Source organism: Rhagoletis pomonella, unplaced genomic scaffold (genome assembly GCF_013731165.1).
Source record: "Rhagoletis pomonella isolate Grant_MI unplaced genomic scaffold, Rhpom_1.0 Rhpom_scaffold_00007, whole genome shotgun sequence".
Lineage (NCBI taxonomy): Eukaryota > Metazoa > Arthropoda > Insecta > Diptera > Tephritidae > Rhagoletis > Rhagoletis pomonella.
The window spans coordinates 32,459,299-32,481,002 of NW_023458561.1; the positions used below are offsets into that span (position 1 = coordinate 32,459,299).

At 36.4% G+C, this 21,704-nt stretch overlaps 1 protein-coding gene across 1 annotated transcript; it reads right to left on the reverse strand.

The window, feature by feature from the left end:
* Positions 1-890: 890 nt before the first annotated feature.
* Positions 891-12,721, reverse strand: LOC118742639 (facilitated trehalose transporter Tret1-like). The gene is made up of 7 exons (XM_036474857.1): positions 11,750-12,721; positions 3,055-3,245; positions 2,853-2,988; positions 2,486-2,680; positions 2,260-2,408; positions 2,025-2,184; positions 891-1,961 (listed from the first exon to the last, which is right to left on the reverse strand). Exons 2-7 carry the CDS (start codon positions 3,175-3,177, stop codon positions 1,063-1,065), a joined length of 1,662 nt encoding a protein of 553 aa, XP_036330750.1. The 5' UTR covers positions 3,178-3,245; positions 11,750-12,721; the 3' UTR covers positions 891-1,062.
* Between the last annotated feature and the right edge of the window lie 8,983 nt (positions 12,722-21,704).

A 21,704-nucleotide genomic window follows, 5' to 3' on the forward strand; every position in this document is an offset into this window, starting at 1 on the left:
AAAACTCAACTCGAAGTAAGGGCCTTATTGTTTCGCACTGGTGATCAATGAACAAACTCCAACAGCTTTGATTTAGCCCTAGCCATTTCTCAGCTGTCTACTCATTTAGCACAGTTTCAAACCAACTGTTACCATATTCCAGAACCACATTCATTTCGTTTCGTACTGTACGGAAAATAACATGAAAAGATATGCGCGCAGCAAATGCCTATAGATGTCACTGAACTTCAGTACTCAGTTTCTCTTTTGTTTGAAATATCCTAGCGACTACTGTCAGCTCCTTACCACCGCTCAGCTGGCTCAGCAGCTATGTTGTTTTTCAAACGCGCTATTGCTTTTCGTACCTCGTCATAGTCAGGTGGTGGAACATCGACTCCTTCGTCATCGACTGGGGGCTCGAGCTCGTCTTATCCATAGCTTTCAGTGCTTCTACCATTCAGTAGGGTGGAAAAGTGCTCCCTCCCCAATTTAAGTACATTCTGGACATCATTCACTAGGTCACCATTGTTGTTCTTACAAGATTTCGCCCTGGTCTTAAAACCTTCCGTTAGTCGCCTAACTCTCTGATAAAATTTTCGGGCGTTTTTCCTGTCGGCCAGAATTTCAAGCTTTTCGCACTTACGTATTTACGCTTTCCATTTCTTATTGTGGCAAATACGCCTCGCTTCTCTCTTTAGCCTCCTATAACGGTCCCACATGGCTCGCGTTGCGCCTGAGCGCTGCTATTCCCAATGTTAATCAGAGTTACAGCGATCCAAATGCCGTATTCCATCTACATCCGTATAGCCGTTTCAGAGTGAAGAGTGTTTTCGCACGGCGGCCGCCTTAATAACATACAAATTAAAATCTTAATTTTTGTTTTAATTTATTTATTTATTTATTATCAATAGAGTGAATTTGCTGAAAGACCCTCCATTGGACCTACTCATTACAAATTCTAGTTGCAAGCTTTAAAAAGCATCACAGGTATGTTTTTCATTTACTTTAAGTACACTTATTTCTACAAAAAGATTTTCATGTTATGCACCATTTAACCATACATCTTTAGAAAATACTACTATACTATTTTGCACTTATTAACTCATTTTCATTTGCCTCACAATCCTCATGCACTTTACTCAAACGCATGATCACTTCGTCCAATTCGAATTGCGAACTATAGACACCCTGCGCTACTTCCATAACAATTTGCGATTGTCGGCGTGCCACTTGCGCATTTGTCACGCGTCGTCCGGTGCGGAAATAGTTCTCAATCTCTAACAATGTCCGACCTTTCGTCTCTGGTACGACGAAAATAATGAATACCAAACCCAAGAGGGAAATAAACCCGAAGCCGAAAAAGCTATTTGGTGTGCCGATCAACGATTCTATGGTGGGATATAATTTCACCACGCTGAAGGAAAATGTTAGCCCCACGAACAACGTTACGCCATTCGCACTGCCGCGCACACGTTGCGGAAATACCTCGGAGATCATGAGGAAAGGCAACGTCAGCAGTCCCAGCGTAGAGAAGATGATGTGCAGCACAATGCAAATGATGGGCAGTAGCGCAAAAGACTCGCCGATAACAGGCCACCAGCCATTGGCCGCCAACAAAAACATGCAGACAGTCATGCCCGCAGCAGAAAGCATGCCTGCCGGTCGTCGACCCCAACGCTCGAAGATTGTGCTCATGAAGAAGGTGGTGACGATACGTGCAATGCCGACGAAGACAGCTACCAACATTGGATCCGCAGATACGCCAGCGCTTGTAGCGATTTGCGCCGCGAATACTATAATAATAACAATGCCAGAGAATTGCTGAAAGAAGAAGAAGCCAATCATCATGATGAGCGGCTTGTAGACTTCACGAGCGCGTATGACTTGCAAGAGTGATTCATTCGCAGCGTCTGCGCGGCTCTGGTCGGATGTCTTTTTGATAAGCGCCAATTCATTCTCAAACTCATCGTAAGTGGTGTTGTCTGGGGAAGAACAAATGCGAAAGTATGAGAAGCAAAAATGAGAAAAGTTTTCGTGGTAGTTACCATTTTCGGAGAGCCCACGGAAATACTTGAGTGATTTTCGCGCTTTTTCCGCATAACCTTTTTGCAACAACCAGCTCGGTGATTCGGGCATGGGTAGAATACAGCAAAATGCAACACATTGGTAAATCGCTGAGATGATACAGACCATTTGAAATTGATTCTGTGAGTGGAGTTAGCAGTGCGAAGATTTAAATAAGTATAGGAAGAACATTTGGCAACATTTTTCACTACTCACCCGTATTATTAAACCCAGTACATACATCGTTAATATGCCGGTAGCTATGGCAATTGATGTACCCAAAATCAGGCGTCCACGTATGCGCGGCAAACTGATTTCCGCCGAGTATGAGCCAATGGGCGATAAAACTGCGCCCATCATCAGACCTGCAAATAAAGTTGAGTTTAAAACCAATTTAAAATATTTTTATTTGCTTTCCATGTTAAAGTTGTAAGTATAGTACCTGATATGAAACGACCAAGCAACAGCTGCAGGAAAATGGCATGCCGGGCACTTTGGTAGGGTGCAGTAACCAGCAATACCCAGCCTATAAGACCAACAACATTTGTTAAAAGCATTGTGTTTTTGCGGCCAAACCGGTCCATGAGATAGCCGACAATCAATCCGCCAATGGGACAGGCCATGCTGTTGATAGATGCTGAAAGGAGAAACAGGAGGCATTTGAACGATTTTCATTTAACTAATAATTTTTTCAAAACTTTTAAAAGAAAAAAGATAATTATGAAAAATAACGCTTACAATCGGGTTTTCCTAAACTTGGTGATTAATAAAACAGTTTTTTTTAATGAACAATTTTTCAAATAACTTACCAAACCAACTGATTTCTTCAGTATTAAGTTGATAAATATCGTCTGGACTGGTGAGTTGTGGTAGAGAAACAGATGGCAGTGACACCGACATGCCTGAAGACACCACACAGGCATTTCCAAGCAATACCATCAACTCCTATAGAATATAAAGAAATTGAATTTTAGTGTACAAACAAACTTTCGTTCATAATTTGCAATTTACCTGTCGTCTTACGGCTTTCTTGCGTTCTCCAAGCGGCTTGGCTGGCTTCTTCTTCAGTGCTTTTGTGATGAGCGGCGAAAGCGCAATGTTGCTGCTTTGTATCTTTGATAATTCTGGATTCATTTTTATGCTAGTTTTTACTACTTCATATAACTGTTAGTTTGTGCGACCATACGCTTTGCGTGTTGTTTCTAGAAAAGTAGAAAAAAATATATCAAATTAATACATACTTTTGAAATTGATGTATTAAAAATGTCAGCCAAAAAGTAGTTAATCATAGTATTGAGTTTAAAGAAATAAATGGTTGTATTTATTGTACCGCGATATAACTCGCTCTAGAACTTCCAAAGAACGTAGATAATCAGAAGGGACAACTCATTATAATTGTGGCGAAAGAGCGCAATAGGAGTGTGCCTTCTCTTTTCATCCAATCAAAAAACGCTTAATAATATAACGAAATATTCAAAAATTTTAATTTTGTGGGTAAACGAAATCAAAGTTTGATCAATTCATACAGTTTGCATACAAAAAGATAGATGGAAGGACACATATCCTCGACATATTTGGAAATTTTGGTTACCTGTTGGACTGACATATTCTATTTATCAAGCTTATTAATTGCATAATGAAATATCCAAAAACGTAAATTTTGAGTTACATCTCTATATTATTAAACGTGCGATGCGTATATTGCTTTTATTCGATTTATTTTTTATTTAATTAACACCTTCAATTTAGTGAGAGAGACCTCAATTATGATGCGACGGTTTTCGAGGGTAGCGAACGATTAATATTAAGTATTTTCTTTTACCTATGAGTTAGGTAGCTAATCATATGTATGCACATTAGGGTGCACCGAAAAAATATACCCCTTTTTTTATTTTGAAATCAAAAAATATTTACAGGTCGCTCAAATCACCCAAAGTTTTTCACATATTTTATATGGTGAAAAAACCACTTTTCGTAGAAATGATATAGAATTCTTACAAATCAATAATTTTCTATCGGATAAATCTGGTTCTCATCAGGCGACTTACAATAATAATGCCCAATTGTTTATTTAACTATTTTTTCATCGCAACTATAATTTATAGCCCCGCCAAAAACCCCGAAAAATGCAAAAGGGGGACCAATAACAAATTGTTAGTATTAAAAAATGGTTAAATAAATAATTGGGGATTATTATTAAAAGTCTCCTGAAGAGCGTGAACTGAATCAAAAAAGCTTTTCCACATACTTATAGACCAGAGTCTACGCTTTATTTTAAAAGAATAATTTACTATATTTTTGTACTAATTTATTAATAATTTCGGTTTGAAATATGGTATTTTTTGCATATTTCCGAACCGAGCTTTAAAACACAAATAATATCCACGAAATATCTCAGCAAAATATGTTTAGCCCCTCTTCTTCGGCAATGCTGAAAGGAGAACTCTACTTACTTAGTGAGGGTTATGTAAGTACCAGAGAAGAGAGCCAGGGTTTTCCGATCGAAAAATATTGATTTTCAAGAATTCTATACCATTTCTACGAAAAGGTGTTTTTCCCCATATAAAAATACATGGAAAACTTTGAGCCCTTTGAACGACCTCCAAATATTTTTTGATTTCAAAATAAAAAATAGGGGTATACTTTTTTCGATAAAGAACAATCCTAAATAGCGGTTGAGAGCATTACAATTCCAACTTTACTGTTTTTGACCACCCTAATGTACATACATGTAGCTTACAAATGCAGGATAAGTATAAATTTAGGTAGCTACATATTCAAATTTAAGTGTGTAAAGGTAAGTATGTAGTTAAATTTTGGTAAACGTTTTGAGGTACGTATTTTTAGGAAAATATGTTAAAATAGTATTCTAATTAGAAAATATTAATTGTGAGTTAGAATTATATTATGTTGGGCAGGGCCGTAGAGAGGAATTTCGGGCTCGGGGAGAATCTCGAATGTGGGCCCCTAAATTGCACGAAATTAAATAGTTAGAAGTGGCATAAATGGAAAGGGGCTCGGCGTGCCTTTCCGAAGATGTTGCAGAGGAAAAAGTCTTGCATATCTTATGTAAATGGCGTGCAGTGTGTAGAAGCAGGCTGCCTCATCTGAGTTCACCGTTCCTGGCCACCCTTGGAAGGTTCCAAATACTGACGAAAGGTGCATGATGACATTCATAAGCGACACGAAGTGGTTCAACAGGGAGATTAATTGAACGGTATCAAACTGTGGTAACACAATTGGCCTTCTACTTATGGCCTACCTACCTACCTACCTACCTACAATTTGATTTACTTGATTTTTTCATGGCAAATACACCGAATTATAAGAAATGTGATGCAAGTTGAACCCTGTAAAACGCATTTGTATATCTGGCTCTAGCTGAGTGTGAAAAAGCCTCTGTGAAGTGCAGAACATAAGTGTATGCAAACGAAAAATCGGCAACAAAAAATTGGTTTTATTTAAACAAAACTGTGGTTAATAATACCAATTCATTGTTGAAAATATCCATTGCCGTGGTTAGTATTGAACTAAAATCACTTTGCTTACTTTCAAGTTTGAATTTAGTAATAGTAACCAATTTTTGGCTGATTTTTTCTCAGTGTACCTTAGTATTAATTAAAACCTACATATGTATACACCTAAGTTTTTTTTCTTGACTATTAAGATATTTCAAAATAATAAGTATATGGGTATTTAGTATACCAAAAGTACTTTAAGTACTAAATTTTTTAAGTTTACCCATAACTATGAGTAATGGTTACTGAACAGCCGTTAATGTGTTCAATGTGTGATTTTTTCTACACGAGCGGACGTTATGATTTATGACGCGAAAAAACAAAATTCAAGTGTTGCCTGCGACACTTCATAAGTCATTGAAAATTTTAAAATTTAATCTACTTTATTCCTCTTAAAAAAAATCAAATTATTATCGTCATACATACATATAAATATGTGTATGTGTGCGTGGCTCTTGAAGTACATAAATATGTATGTTACGTTCGACCTTTTCGAGTTGTAGATAATTTCAAGATTATTATTTATGCGACACGAACGTTTTGACGTGAGTCCCAAAATTGTCATACATTTAAATATATTCACATGTGTACATACAAGCGGATGTATGCGTATATAGGGTGATCCATTAAAAAAGTGGTCGACTTTATTTTAAATAACAATACTGGATATCAGAATCTTTATTATCATCCGAAAGTAGAACCTCTGGCATCTGCATTTTAAAATTAATTTAATTCAAATGTTGACCGCGACCTACAGGACAGGTGGCCCATTCGGAAGGTCCAATTGTGATCTTGTTTCCCAAGTTTCCAAGTTTTGAATCAAAGCTGGCTTATCGAAGAAGATTTCTGACTTCGCATAACCCCAAAGAAAAAAAAAATCAGAGATGTGATACCACAAGATAACTTGCTGAAACCAAATGTTGCCGACATCATGTGATTAAATTTCAGGCAAAGAAAGGCCTGTTCTCTCGGCGACCTATATTTGAATGAAACTATTAAAAAAACTAAATGTCAGAAATCCAGTTATGTTTTAAGAGTTTTATTGAAAATTTAAAAACCAAGGTCTAGATGAATCACCCTATATTATAAGTACATACTCGTACATATGTATTTATGTATGTATATAGGTACTTAATCAATTTACAAGACCCAAAAAAAGAAAGAAATAGAAAGAGTTATATTTTTTTAAATTTAAAATTAATGAACAACCTTAATTTTAATGATTATTTTCTAAGTTGCGTTGAGTAGATAAAAAATCGATTTTATTTGGGAAAATCAGCCGCAAGGAATTTACCGGGCAGGCTTGAAATTGCAATGGATCAAACAGGAATAGTAGGTAGTTATGTAGATAGACGTCGCTGTCACTACTACGCAGGTACAAACATATGCCAGGAGTTTTAGGCCCTTTATGATACCACGACCAAATGTTTTCCCTCCCTCTAGCTAAACCGTTTTGAATCCTTGACGACACTCAGGCATCTAGGGTTTAAATCTACCAATTTGTCAAGGTGCAGAACTGACTCCTTCTCCGCACTTCTGAAGCATCTATGGTAAGACACCCCGAGCCGTTCTGCGTGTTTACCTATAAGGCAGTGACCTGTTAGAACAACAATTGTGTGAGCTTTGCCCTTCCTAGTTAGATAATATAAGCTTCGAAACCTTTTTCGATTCCACCTAGACCAAGTATGCCTAGAAATTCGACATGTCATTACTCGCATCAACTTCTCTTAAAATCAGCTTGCAAGTGGCGAAGGGCATACTAATGCGTTCTTTGCCCCCGGAAGAATGTGCCTGGTCGTACCCCTCTCACAAGTTCGTCCTTATGACCAGGAACTTAAAGGGGAGTTCGAACTGTTCTGTTTAGCCATTTTTTGTAGAGATCGGCGGCAGTTCAGTACAATTTTTGATTTAATTGTGGCGGCACTTACAGCTTTTAAATCAGTACAAAGCTCGCTTATAGCCTGGTGAGGCCTTAGACTCTAGTCCGACAGTCGAAATGAACGGCTCAGGGCAGGACTGCGGGAGAAGAACCCGCCCTCTCACTACACCGTTAATTTTTGAGCCATCTGTGAAAATTACTATAGTACCGGGTGGGCTCTAGTAGTTTTCTACGCATTCCGAACAGTAAGTACGCTGATGAACTGATTAATTGATTGCTTCAAGTGTGTTTATGTATATATATATGTAAATATGCCTGTATGTATTTATTTGTAAACAATCTCCTTAACATTATTTATTTCTACAAAATATTTTAATTGCACTTGAGACATAAGGTCGTCATTCATAGGAAAAATACATACGTATATAATCAATGCTGATGGAAACAAATAGACTTTGATTTTAATTTACAAGTTACTCGTACTATCTTACATACCTTTGTAAATACTTCTATATACATATGTATGTGTAGTGATTTCAATTTTTATTGATTGCAGTCGGAATTGGTGAAACAAAATTTTCGAGTGTTTGCCATTTTATATTTTGTTTACTCAATGATTGCTAATATTGATTCCTTATTATGCTTTTATATAAGTATGTTCATAATATGTATGTCAGGGGCTATGCGAAAATGGGTTGTAAAAAGACAATGCATGTGGTCTTTGTACAAGTCCATCGGCTGCAATTTGAAGTGGTTGCCCTTAGGATGCCCCTGTTTATGTGATTTTTCCTAGTTGATTCACTTTTAAAGGAAATGCAAGACATCAGTCATACCCAATATGCACAAAGCAAACATTTTTCCAACTTTTTTCCAATATTCGAGAAATTTTGGACAAGGTTTGACTAAAAGTTGAATAAAGTTTGAACCCAAATTGATATAAAAGCTTTTCTCAGTTAGAGAACTCAGATTATTTTGTATACAAAAAATATGCCCTTTTATTAGAGAATGGGTTGGTACTCCAATTGACGTACACTTGAAAATCAACACTGGACCTTGGAATTTGTATTGGATCTCCAATCCAAATGTTTATTGGGTATCTTAGCTTTTATTGGTGGAGTTTATTGAATAGTGTGCGGAAATACAAGTATAATATTTTTTTTTTTTCAGATTCATAATATATAAATTTTACTCTCAATTTCGATTCTTAATTTATGGTAGTTTCATACCGGATATTTCTACTAAAACGGCAGCACTAGACGGCTCGGAAACTCCATAGCGAAAATCGGCAGGGATCTTCGGAACCAGAACGAAGAGGTTGACGGCTATGGAATAATTTCCGAGCGTTTTAGAGGCGGTTATATGGAAGGTACGAGAATAAGGAGATCATTTATAAAATGAAATAAAATCATAATTAGTCCTTTAAGGCATTGAGAAATTTAACTCCCTTGTTGGGCATAAGAGGACCTAGTTGGCGAGAGTGCCAGACCACAAGAGAATAGAACAAGGTGAGATATGTGACTGTGTGGCAAGAGAGGCTGCAGAAATCAATCAATGGGGATGAGCTTAGGAAAGCGAAATTTTAACTTACAAAGCTCAGTAGGACAGCGATGGGCTTAAATTATTGACAGACGACATATGTGAAATGCCGTCCACCCGAATTCGTTCCACATTCAAGGTAAAGTGAGCCATTTCAATGAAAGAAATTGTTCGGCGGTGAAATTTTTCACCAAATATTCATGATAAGGCTGGTTGTATAATACCAATCGAAACTATTAAACAGTATACAAGTGCACGTGTATGTTTACCGTCATTTTTTTTACGCAAAAATTTACGTGATTTCGCTCAGCCTTTGATGTTATTCATTTGCTATTTTATTGATTATTGCCCTTGTTAAAGTCAGAAATAATTATCGTAAATGCAAAAAATTCGGCAAATGTAAACACATTTTTGGCAAAACTGATAATGAGATAATGAGCAGTAATTGCTATGACTAAATTACAACAAATTTTAAGCAAAAAATACAGCCGACTTTATTGCTCTTATAAAAGTTTATGAGCACTGTTAATTTCTTCATGATTAAATGATCGGAACTAAACGAAAGTACTATCTGAGCGCCCTCGAGGTTCCATCTTTTCGCTAAAAAAAAAAGAGTTATCGAAAACCGCTCACGTGGTCTTATAAATATATGTATATGCACATACGTAGAAGAAATGTACTCCAATGAATTGGTAACCTTACTACTTTCTTTTGAGGTCGGTTAAAAAATTAGTATCATATGGGCCACTGCATTCTGTAGTATGAAATACATATGTATACAAACATTAGTAGCCAATGACACTTAAATAAAATGTTACCTTATGTAAAAGAAGTGTTGTTCGGGTAAGCTTCTGAATCAAATCGTTCTATCCAGTTTTAGCTATGTTACAACCGCTAAATGGGAAAGCTAGGTGGCTAATTAAGTCAATTCGCCCACATGTACGGCCTTTGCAGCATCTGCGAAGCGGAAGTAGCGGTCACTAAATAAGTAGTTAGTTCCAAGGATCAGACGGTACTACTTAGGAGCGCTTTGTTTTGTCACAATCAACTCCAAAAAGTCGCTGGTTTCGGAAGAGACTTTAAGTGGATAGCTGGTTGGTTGGTTTGTTGATGAGGCGAGTCTAACATCTCAAATTAAATAGCACTTTTAAATGCCGTTTTAAAACTACAACTCGCAACTTGCAAGATGGAATTAGCTTGAATTTAACTCATGATAGCCTTTGGTGTAGTATTGACTCCTGCAAAATGTCGCATAAGTTTCGTGAAAAGGTCGCACAGTGTGATAGCATCTACGAGCCTTGATAGGACTGATTATGGCACAATCCATTGGCACGATATATGTATGGCCACCATAGGCATCATCGACGATCCACTATGTGCATCTTATTTGGAAGATAAGGATTGTACAGAACATTTTTCTGCCACTGTCCGACCTTCGCTAGATTTAGGTGGTACATTTTTGTGTCAGATGTTTGAGAATAGACGAGCTTCATTCTCTTTCACTAAACAAATTGCTAAGATTTATAAATAAGTTTTTGGATTTTCCGGCCACCCACAATTATATTCCTGTTTTTTTTTTTTAATTCTAACAGAGGGTCGATCCTTTTTTAATGGTTAGGCTAGCGTTCTTAATACTGGAAGCTAATTTGGAAATTTTTGAATGTTCTTTCAAGTAAGGAATCATGATGAATCCAATTTAAAGTATAGTTGAATCCAAAACAATTCTGAGAAACACACTAAAGACGACATCGTCAAACTGACATCGAGGTATCGTGACGATACGATACTGTCGTCCCTTTAGCGATGCTGGAAAATTGTAAACATCGATGGCAAACATCGAATTTTTAACCGATATTTTCGATTTTCAAAATCATCGATGCGTCGTTTGCATCCCTAGGTTTTCAGCAGATCTCGGATATATTTATCCATTTATGACCTGCGAAAGGAGAAACGATTTGTAATACCAAAGGGAGTGTTGCAGTCTAATACGCGATGCCCTGTTATAGAGAAATTGAGGTCAAGCATCAAGCATCGAGAATAATGATTTTAATGATAATAAAAAAAAATAAAATAAAATAAAAAAAAATATTCCGACGAACTGATAACCTCCTCCTTTTTTGGAAGTTGGTTAAAAATATAAGAACAAAAAATGACTCAAAATAGCTAAAAATGGTGAAAAAAAATTAAAAAATTAAGTTAAATAAAAAATCATTCTAAATGTAAAAAAACTGCGAAAAAATTATATAAACAATTTGAATTTTTGTATTTGGAACTTAAGAGTGGAACTTCTAAAAAAAATATAGCATCACATTAAATTCCGAGCCTTGGTGGTGAAGAGTTAATTGTTTTAAAAGGAAAAATATTTTTTTAATTCCATTTAATTTTTACAATATTAAATTATTTAGTTTAATTTTCTTAATAAAACTGTTAGAGAAATATTTTCGCGTTTCATTTACGCATCCTTTATGGAGTAAAATATAAATCAATTATCCTTCAATAATAATAGATTGACGCTTATACAATATGTAAGTGTTTGGCCGAGCTTATCCTCCGATTTATGGAGTGCGCCTTGATGCCCAACTATCTTTTCTTTCATATTTTACTTTTTGTGGCCTGCCCAGAGCCAGGCATGAAAAGTTTCGTTTAATGACTGGGAAGTGTGTATAGTGAATACCGTCATGGCATTGAAAATTTATTTTATTTTATTAAAGTTTACGTCATAAAACAGTTTTTAGTTTTTTAAATGGGAAATACAAAAATTTCTGCGCCTTACCTGTGTATAGACTGCTTTTTACTGCCTTTTGCTGAATTCACGATATTTTAGTAATCAATCACCGAAAATAATTGTTGCCGCAGCTTTGCATTTGTCACAGACATGTGCACATGGTAATTATTTCGAATTCTTTTGGAAACACTTATTTTAGCTGACTTTCATTTATGTATATAAGTATTCTTGTCTGACTTTTAGACATCTAGCCATTCGCGCTGGTTGTCACAGCCCTTTATTGGCTAATTTTTATATATATTTTTACTGCTTTAGCTTATTTTAGTTTGATTGAAATTTTTTCTGATTTCACAACACCTTATCTTTATCAACAGCTAAATTTTTTGTCAGGAAATTCCTGCAATTCAACGCAAAAACTTTTGAGTATAAACTGATAAACAGCCAACGCAGAATGTTGTTACTTTTAAATATGTATCTTTTTTACCCGTCTCCAGATGCGCGTAACTATGAGGCGCGTCTGAACCGGCCGGCACCAGCTATGGTTCTGAACAAATAACTTTCAATTGATTTGGCAGTGGTAGAAAGCAGCAAGCATACACGCTGCTGGATGGTCTACATACTAGGCAATACTTGTTGCGAGGTGGCGTGTTTTAAATAAAAAAAAAAAAAAATTATAGCGACGATTCTCCTGTAACGCAACTTTCCATAGGCGGCACGCGCAGTCGCCGTGCGACCAGTTAGACCGGAGCAGTCATCAATAGCAAAGTGGTTTGTTATTATTTTGATTTTAATTTGTACATACTTGAATGTTATCGCAGTCGATGCTGCTATTGCTGTTAGCTTATGCTCTCTATTTTCATTTATTTTTTTGTTTTAAGTTAAAGTGTTATGTTCGGTGCCAAGTTGCTGATAGCAAAGTTTCGGTTGGCGTATCTGCCGGCGGTATTTATCTCTTTAGCGATATGACGTCACTCAGCTTATTGGTATTTGTTGTCAGTCAATCAATGTTGGCGGCGAGCGTGACGAGCTGAGCGCTAAAAACGAATACCCGCATGCTTTTGATTTCGCATTTTTTTGGTGGTTATCAGCAATAAACTGGCGTTGACTGAAGCTTACGCTGCACGTTGCTAGTTCTTGGCAATGGAGAGTATTCAAAACGTTCCGTGATCACCTTTTTCCTGTCGATCAGTGACAGCCAGCGTTGCCGCGGACATTTTTTTCCCTATTGAAATTTCCTACCTAACATTTTTTTGAGTTTTTAAGGAAAGCAGTTCTGCAAAATTACGACGAAAAAAAACGTACTTTTTAAAGTCGGAAAGGTTAAATTTTTGAAAAAATTGTCCAGTGTAGCTTTTCCATAGTTCTAGACTTCCTGAAAAGGAAAAAGATTCTGCAATATTTCGCTGAAGAAACAATTTTTTCGAAAAAGTCGAATATATTAAATTTCTGAAAAAAAAAAATCAAACTTGAATTTTTTCGACTTTTTTAAATGTTTTTTTTTGCGCAATTTTGCATAACTTCTTTTTTTCTTTACAGGAACTTTAGAAACATTGAAAAGCTAGTCAGAAAATTTTAATTTTTTATCTTTTTTTTAATTTAACTTTTTCGACTTTTTTAAATGTTTTTTTCTGCTTAATTTTGCAAAACTTTTTTTTTCATTTTCAGTTGAAAAGCTACTCAGAATAGTTTTATTTTTTTATATTTTTCAAAAATTCTACTTTTTTCCCTTTAAAAAATCGACGTAATTTTACAGAACTCTAGAACTAGAAAGCTACTCAGAAAATTTGTTATTTGTCTTTTTGCCAGATGTCGTATGCTGCATGAATCTGGCATACACAATTTTTGATTTTTTTTTTTTTCAAAATGTCCAGAACTTTCGTGATACGCGGTTTTGTACTCTAAACGACGATATGTACATACATATACAGTTAATCACGATTTGGTTTTCGGAACCAAACAAAAATCCAATCTAGCCTACCAACCTACCAATTGAAAAAAAAAACCTAGCTACTTTTGGTAGGAAAAACTCATGTGTGGCAACACTGGTGACGCCGTCGCTGTGCTCGTTTAAGTGTTTCAAGGTAAAAATACTCGTGTTTCTTAATCAGTATGAATCAGCATTTTTGATAATAAGCTCTTGTATCCAATTCGATTTTGCTAAAACTCCCCTATTGAATAGAGCAGCTGCTGTTACCAAGTAGCTGCTGGAATAATTTGCATATCGAGCGGTGTCCGGCTCTCGTGGTGGGCACGAAATAGATATTCCACACATATATATTTTTTGTTGATATTGGGGAAAGGCTAGCATCTGCTGGTATGCAAATTTTTATTTAAATTCACTTATCATAGCGCATGTAAGCATATACATACATACATACATGTGACGAAATCGGCTGGACTGTGTGCTTACTTTTTACACAGTGATGTTCAGTTGGCGTAAAAAAAAAGTGCTTTTTTAAGTTTGGTACTTTGAATTTGATTACTGAATGAATAGCGATGGCCAAAAAGACAGAGAGGGGGCCATAGGGAGTGAAAGAGAGAGCGAGAGAAACAGTCAGAGAGAACAGGTACCTTGATGCGATGCAAGAGCTTAGTCAAAGCACCAACCAAGCCCTATCAGCAGTACAAGTAGGTTCTGTCTGATTACACCGAATTACCTTGGTTCGGAAAGTTTTTTGAAAGATGGCCTAGTTTTGTGGAGGAATGGAATTTAGTGCGTCTCGGAGAGTTCAATAATGAGTAGTAGGGTGGTTCTAAAAGTACTACACATCATGAGGCACCCCATTATTTTATTCTACGTGGAAAATAAAAAAATCCACGAAAATTTAAAAACTAAAACAAAATTCAGTGGGAATATGTAATTCTTTTTTTTTCTTGTAAATCGTAAATGAATACATATCAATAGGTTTCAATAGTAAGTCGAATTTATCAGATTTCAGGTAAAATTTTTGTCGAATTTTTTCGATTTAAAAAAAATAAAATTTTTTTCAAACCTTGGTAGCGACGCCTAAAAATGCGGAAGCATGAGAGGACGATGAAAACTTTTGACATGAGCCAGGATTCTTTGCAACAAGAAATCAAGAATCGAAAGGCAATATGTAAGGCAAAGGTAAATAATATGTCTCTCTCTCTCTCTCTCTCTCTCTCTCTATCTATCTTCAAACTATTTATTGACTTTCACCGGTTTTATTATAAGGTTAGAGCGCTGCCCTCCGGCAAATGAGGCTTAGTTATGTGTGCTAGTTCCATAGCGATTAAAGCTGAAATTAACTGAGCAGCCATAAGACTGCCGGCTTACCTGAGGTCGACTATAATGCTGGAAGTATAGTTTTTTTTTGTCAAGAGAAACGTCTGTGTTTAGTATGAAATGTGTTCGACTATGATTTGGTAAAAGTCTGCGTATGCCTTCGCGTATAAAGCTATTCAGGCATTCAAAAGCAATAAGGCTTATCCAAAGTCGCACGAAAACAAATTCACTCGGGATTTTTCATGCAGCCGTAGTAAATACACATAAGGGAAAAGAGAGAAGTGAGCGGTTTCGGGCTAAAATGAATATAACGCTGATTAAATGCGACGTTTAATGTTGCTGAATGAATATGAATCGACAAAAATATCGGTAATAATTCTGATAACAATACTTGAGCCGTTGTTTAGTTTTAAAGTGGCATAAGTCATTTCGTACCTCTTGTGCTTAAATAACCGGCTACTTGTCACCGAATGCATCTGTAAATCGCTCTATCGTCATAAACTAACGACAAGACCTTCTACCTTTGGTTAAGGAAGTTTAACGAATAACCGACGCGTTAAGATATAAGTAACTGGTAATTTAAGCAGAAGAGCTATGCGCTGACTTATGCCACTTTCAAAATAAATGGCTCACTCACTGATTAAGTGTAGATAAGTGAGACTGACTGACAACCCATCGATAATGGTATCAATCATGATAAAAACATTACAAGGTAAATTCATTCTCTCATTTCGTCGGCCATGATTTTTTTCTGACGTTTGCCAACTTTGTAAAATCATATAAAATTGAAAATAAAAAAATTAAATTGTTCACAATTGTTGTTGTTTGAGATTGAAAATGAGAATGTGTGTAGGAGTTTGAGTTTTGATATTAAAATTATATTGTTGGCAAACGTCAGACTGCCTCTCAATGGTTTTACCTTGTTATGTTTTTATCATGGTATCAATAGAGATTTCGACTGAGAATCATAACGTACACACCGCTTCAGTTCGATAGGTTCATCTTTGAAGTGAAAATTTTTTAGCGCCGTTGATGAGTGAGTGATTTGAAATTTGATGAAATGAAAAACTCACCATAGGTCTATCAGTGTGTGTGTATTAATGTTAGGGTGCGTCTACCTAGGGTGCGTATCCCTAACCGGCTACGTGTCTATAGTGATAGCAAAGCTACATTCAAAGCATTGTCCAGCCCTCTATATGCTTCCCGATTAGTTTCCCAACAAAACATCTGACCATTTGACTATAGTGGACTCAGTTAAGATATTAGGAAATTACTGAGAGTCAAAGATCTATTATACTGGCTCCAAAAAAAGTTCGCCACAACCTTAGGCCATGTATGAACTTAAAAACACCCTCGTCTTATTCCAGATCCTGGATGAATATGATAACCGCTTCCCGAATTAGTATCTGATCTATGACACACGGCAATCGCATATGTTCCAACCACAGAACCTGAAATTCTCTAGGTAGCCTGTGAAATTCCTCAGACCTAATCGACAAAAATTCAACAGTATTTCCGAGATTCCTCTAGAGGATGTCACAAATGTCTTATAATGCATTTTTCCCTTAGGAGCCCTGCTGCATATCCATTTGATGGACCATAGAGAGACTTTGCACCATACAGGCTCTATTGGGATCGACATTTTGCGAGAGCGTTAGCTCTTTCAATGCCATTAAAAGCCTCATATATCGATAACCATCAAAAGGGCAAACGTGTTATGCTTATATTATGTATAATAGAGTTTAGCAGTTTTCTATCGGCCTAGATGTATGTAGTTTTGAAAGGGCCCAGGACTTTTTGTGTTTCCTGAAACCAGACCCAGCATTACCATCCTCTTCAAATGCAATTATTTCATTACACTTACTTCATCCGTATACCAGACTTTGGGTGCCTTTGCCAAGCGTTGTTACTAGCTCTCTTCATCCCTTTTTGGAATTATTTATGCCTAGATATTTCGCGTTTTGCGGTTGCTCAGTCTTCGAAATTTCCTGCGGGGGTTAGGTGAAATAGATTTTGCTTCTCCTGAGGAAGAGAACAATGGTGGAGTTCAGTGGTTGTTTTGGCACCCCGTTTTTTTTAAAGGCCATTTTCAGAGATCCATTTCTTAGCCACTGCCTGTATTCAAGAAGCAATGCTATTCAAACTGCAGCCCACCACGTAGATGAGAAGCTTATCTGCATAGCAAAAAGCGTTAAATCCGTTACCTGTTAAGCTTTCGAGGGCGAGTTTTTTACAACTAACGATATCGAGAGTGTGAAACACGATCAGTTCGGAGGTAACGATGATAAAAACTCTTCCCGCTCGTTGGAGCCGCGTTGGCTGAAGAATTACACATTGAGGCGAATATTCCGGTGGACAGTAGTAATGAAGAATGTATGGACTTTGTCAAAACAGAATCGGGCGCAGAGTTTTACCATAACAAAGCTGTCGTTGCTTGGAAGAAAAAACCTCCGGCCAGATACGGCTCGCATACACATAATATTCCAGTTAATGCCAGAAGAAAATTTTGACTGTCTAGCTGAAGAATCGTAAATTGAGGCCAACACAAATCAGCAATTATTACCTCATTATTAATTTATGTTAATTTATCTAAAAAGTTAATCTGTGCCATACAAAATATTAATTTTTAAAGGCATCCCAATCCCAAGGATATTGGTAAATCCGTCAAATGTTCTAGGATAATCGTAATTATAATAAGAACAGCTGACCTTGTCTAATGGGCGTCGCGAGGCCAAAGCGGATCACTTATCGCCTCACAGCTAGTTGCTAATGCTAGAGTTAAAAGGCGTACAGAATCATGCTGGCTATTGGGTAGTAAGTATTTAACTATTTGCATTAGAAAGATGTGTGAGTACGTGGTTGAATGTATTTAAAGCATATTCTTGCCAATCACACTTGGCAGCTGCTACAGAGGCATTACCAACCATTTGGAGATTTGAAAATTGCGTACTTAAGTACCCTGCGGAGGAAGCTACTACATAGTTGTGAACTACAATGTTACCAGTTTGCCTTTCAGCACAACTAGTTCACGTTCTATCCTTTTTCAATGTTATCGACTGGTTTTTGTAACATTTCGAGATATCTATTGTCTGCATTATTGTCGCTTTGGCCAGTGTTGTCATTCTAATCCAGACAACTGCAGTTAATTCCCGAGATATTTCCGAATTAACGAGTTGATCCAGAGCAACGCTGCCATCGGTCTATGCTTTCATAATAAATAGCAAAAGTATTGATGCCATATTTCATTACTGGTTGGAGTTGATTAAAAATTTATACAAATATATACAAACGGGAAATTACCTTTTATATGTATTTTCACAAAATTCACTAAATTTCCAATCGCTTTGCTTGAAAGTGTTCAGTTACTGGTTTAAAACTAATGGAAAAATAAGTTAACTATTACCAACTTCAACGCAGTAAAAAATAGTTGAAATTTTTTGTGTTTAGCTTCTAGGGAGCGGCACCAGCGCTCCTCGTTGACTACGAAACTAGTTATGGTTACAAAGCAAGCAGAATGTCGTCAAGTTTGTATCAGTTTGTAATTTTGTCTGGACATAAGTAAGTTGTATTTTTGTGTGTTTTTCTTGCACAAGTGCCTTTGTTATTGTTGTTGATATCATGTGCGCGTTGAGCGTTACGATTCCATTAGTGTTGAAAACAATTACATTAAAAGGCATCAAACCAGAATTACCGCCAATATACATACATATGTATGTACTTACATGCTTACATATAATACACTTTCGGTTCTAAGCAGTTGTTGCATCATGGCTCCAATCAATTTACAATTTTACGTTAGCTACTAATGGCGTGAGAAATTTTTTCGCTATGCTGCAGTACTTAATTTTATATTTTGCTTCGTTGGTATTTTAGCGTGGTCACGAGCTGGAGAGCTTTAGGCTTAAGCCTTTTCAATGGAGTTGTTACTAACGTAAGTGCGTTAAAATGTCTGAGGTTGTGATTCGGTTTTATAGAAATACAAGTTTAGACATTGCAAAGGACTAAAGAGTAAAACGTTAAATCTGTGTTGAAGAAATCGGCTGACTTGGTTGATTAAACATTTAAGGCTTGTGGGACGAAATCTATTTTCTGTGAAGTGATTCAATACACACATCTAAATATTATGATTAGCATATGGGAGGCACAATAGTTACAACTGAGTGAAAAAATTACCTACTTTTTAAAGTTGACTTTTACGGCCGCTAGTTGAGAGGAAAAACAAAGATTTTCTTGCCCGGTGCTTCGATTTTTTCACAATCCTTTAACTTTTGTTATTCTGAGAAAGAAATACCGATTTTGGCTCTTTATTTATTAAGGCGAAAGTAAAAGTGAAAGTAAATAACAAAAGACTTTTTCAGCTGAAAATAACCCTTAGTTTTTAATTTTTTAGTTATTCATGAAAGGCAAGTTTTGAACCTGAAAATCTCTGAAAAATACTGACAAGCGCTCAAGGCATATTCAGCGTTCTGAGAAAAACCCAAAATATCTCGAAAAATAAACACGAGGGATATCGGTGATGATGGTGTGGCCTAGTGACGGATCTGCCCCTTGGTGAATGTGTTGTTGGAATGTTGCCAACATCTGCATGCGTTTCCGTGTCTGCGGTGAATGGCTCGGAGATGCATCGCGGTGCTCCCTGACCTTTCCCAATGTAACGCATGATTTTTTCTACTATCTCCAGGGTCTAGACTCTGCAGTCGTTGTCATTCTCCTGTTGAGGTGCCCTCGGGTGGATTTCTGCTGGCGCTCTTCCGTGGTCTGCGTGGGCGTAGCTCCGTTGGCATGGTGTTAGTGGTTTTATTTCGCTGGCTGTAGTGCTCTTTATGGTTGCTTTATGTGTAACGAAGGTATAATGTGGCTCCTTGTGTGCGCCAAATTTCCCAATGAGTATTTAATCATCACAGCGTATGGTAATCAAAGGTGCCGAATAAGTGTGTGTGTGTAGTATTATCTTATCCTGCGAGTTGTTTCAATGATATGCGGCGATATCGTCCGCGTATCTAACGAGGTATGTTTCATTTGGCATCTCGGTGTTTACTACGCCGTCGTTGGTAAAATTTCGCAGATCCGGGTCAAGGATTGACCCTCACGGTGCCCCTGATGATAGTTGAGTTTGATGTGCCAAATTTCCTTAGCGCTCGAAAATAGCTTCCTATTATGTTTTTATAGATATCTATACCCCTAGGAGTTTTGCCTTTTTTCTCTGGCGCTTCTTTCATATTGGCTGATCTCTTGATGTTGAGTAACTTTTTAATGTCTAGAGCATTCAGTCAACTATACATACATTATATTACATAAATAAGTATCAAAAAGTAGCCTATATTTCTGCGTGCACGCCCTCTGTGTCTGACGATATGTTTTAATTTTGAGAAACACTGTTGGAACTAAATAATATTCAAACAACTCCCTTTTGATACCTAGTATATGTATACATATGTCTTCAACTCATTCCTTGCTTTTGACTAATAATAACTATATTAAATATCTCTACCTAAGACAACAATGGGAAAATGACTGAATGTTCGACGAAAGGCATAGAAGGTGCGACAGTAAGAAATGTCAAGTTATTGAGTACTGCCAACAGCAAGAGCACGAGATAATGTGCGACAAATGGCAGAACCATATAGAATTGCCATTATTGCGAAGCGGCGCATGTACATAAGACCGCTGGTACAGCGCACGCAAAGTTCAGTTGTAAAACAAAAAGCGACAAATACAGACCTAAATTGCCTTAGCTAATTTTGTAAAGTGTTGTTAATGCTTTGACAAGTATTGTAATGTGTTTATTGTACAATAAAGTTAATTGTACTGAAATTTGATCATTTTGAGCGTTTATTTAAGAATCCAGTGATAAGAACCGAAAGGATTTTGGGAAACCCGTCTAGTATTCAAGGAAAATAGTAACAACGAGTAACAATATATAGTAAAATCTCAAAACTCAAAAAAAAAAAAAATGTTTAACCTAGCGTTAAAAAAATGTTTCGTAGTCCCTTATTATTTGTTTCGATCGCGTTTGATTTTAAGTTCTAGCGAAAGCCATTAAAAGTTAAAATTGTGGGGCGCATTTAATACAATTGAAGTGATACAGTGTTTTTTTTTTTGGATTTTTGTCTACCTTTAGGTCTCTTCTGTATAAAATTTTGCAATATTTACTACGTTTATGCGTTGGTTTACTTCACTAAATCATTTCATGAAATGTACTTAGATAAAATAGATTTAGGCTCTTCGCTAGAAAGCAATACATGCCACATGCATAAGGCACAGTAATGAAAAGGCGCTTATTGAAAATAGCTGCATGCACAGCTGCCACATGCAAATTCCTAAAACCAAAATCATCTGTAAAGGAATTGTACACCATGAACTCTATTCCCATGCCAATGGCAATGCTCACGCAATGCGTCCTAGTTGAAACTTTTTATAGCAAACTTTTATTATATTAAATACTTTTACTATACTGTAAAGTTTCTACTAGGAGGGGGTGGTAGAATTAAAAATATACTAATATATTTTCATAAAGTATTAAATTAAATTAAATGTCAACCACAACCACAGATAAAATTTCTGCACTCAAGCTATGCAATTAAGTATGTGGAGAAATAAGAAGATTTTTCTAATGGAATGTTCCACGCTTGAGTGCACTTTATTGTTTAAAAAAATAATAATAAATTAAAATGTCAATAAAACAATGTGCAATTATGATTCCGGTGTTGCAAAAATGTTTGATGTGTACATACATACATATGTATGTATGTATTT

Bases quoted from the DNA above. Each gene is read 5' to 3' on its own strand.
- LOC118742639 (XM_036474857.1), bottom strand. From the start codon at position 3,177: ATGAATCCAGAATTATCAAAGATACAAAGCAGCAACATTGCGCTTTCG. The intron at 2,681-2,852 runs GTAAGTTATTTG...TTCTCCTTTCAG, and splicing joins TGAAGAAATCAGTTGGTTTG to CATCTATCAACAGCATGGCC. The intron at 2,185-2,259 runs GTGAGTAGTGAA...CTCCACTCACAG, and splicing joins TACTGGGTTTAATAATACGG to AATCAATTTCAAATGGTCTG.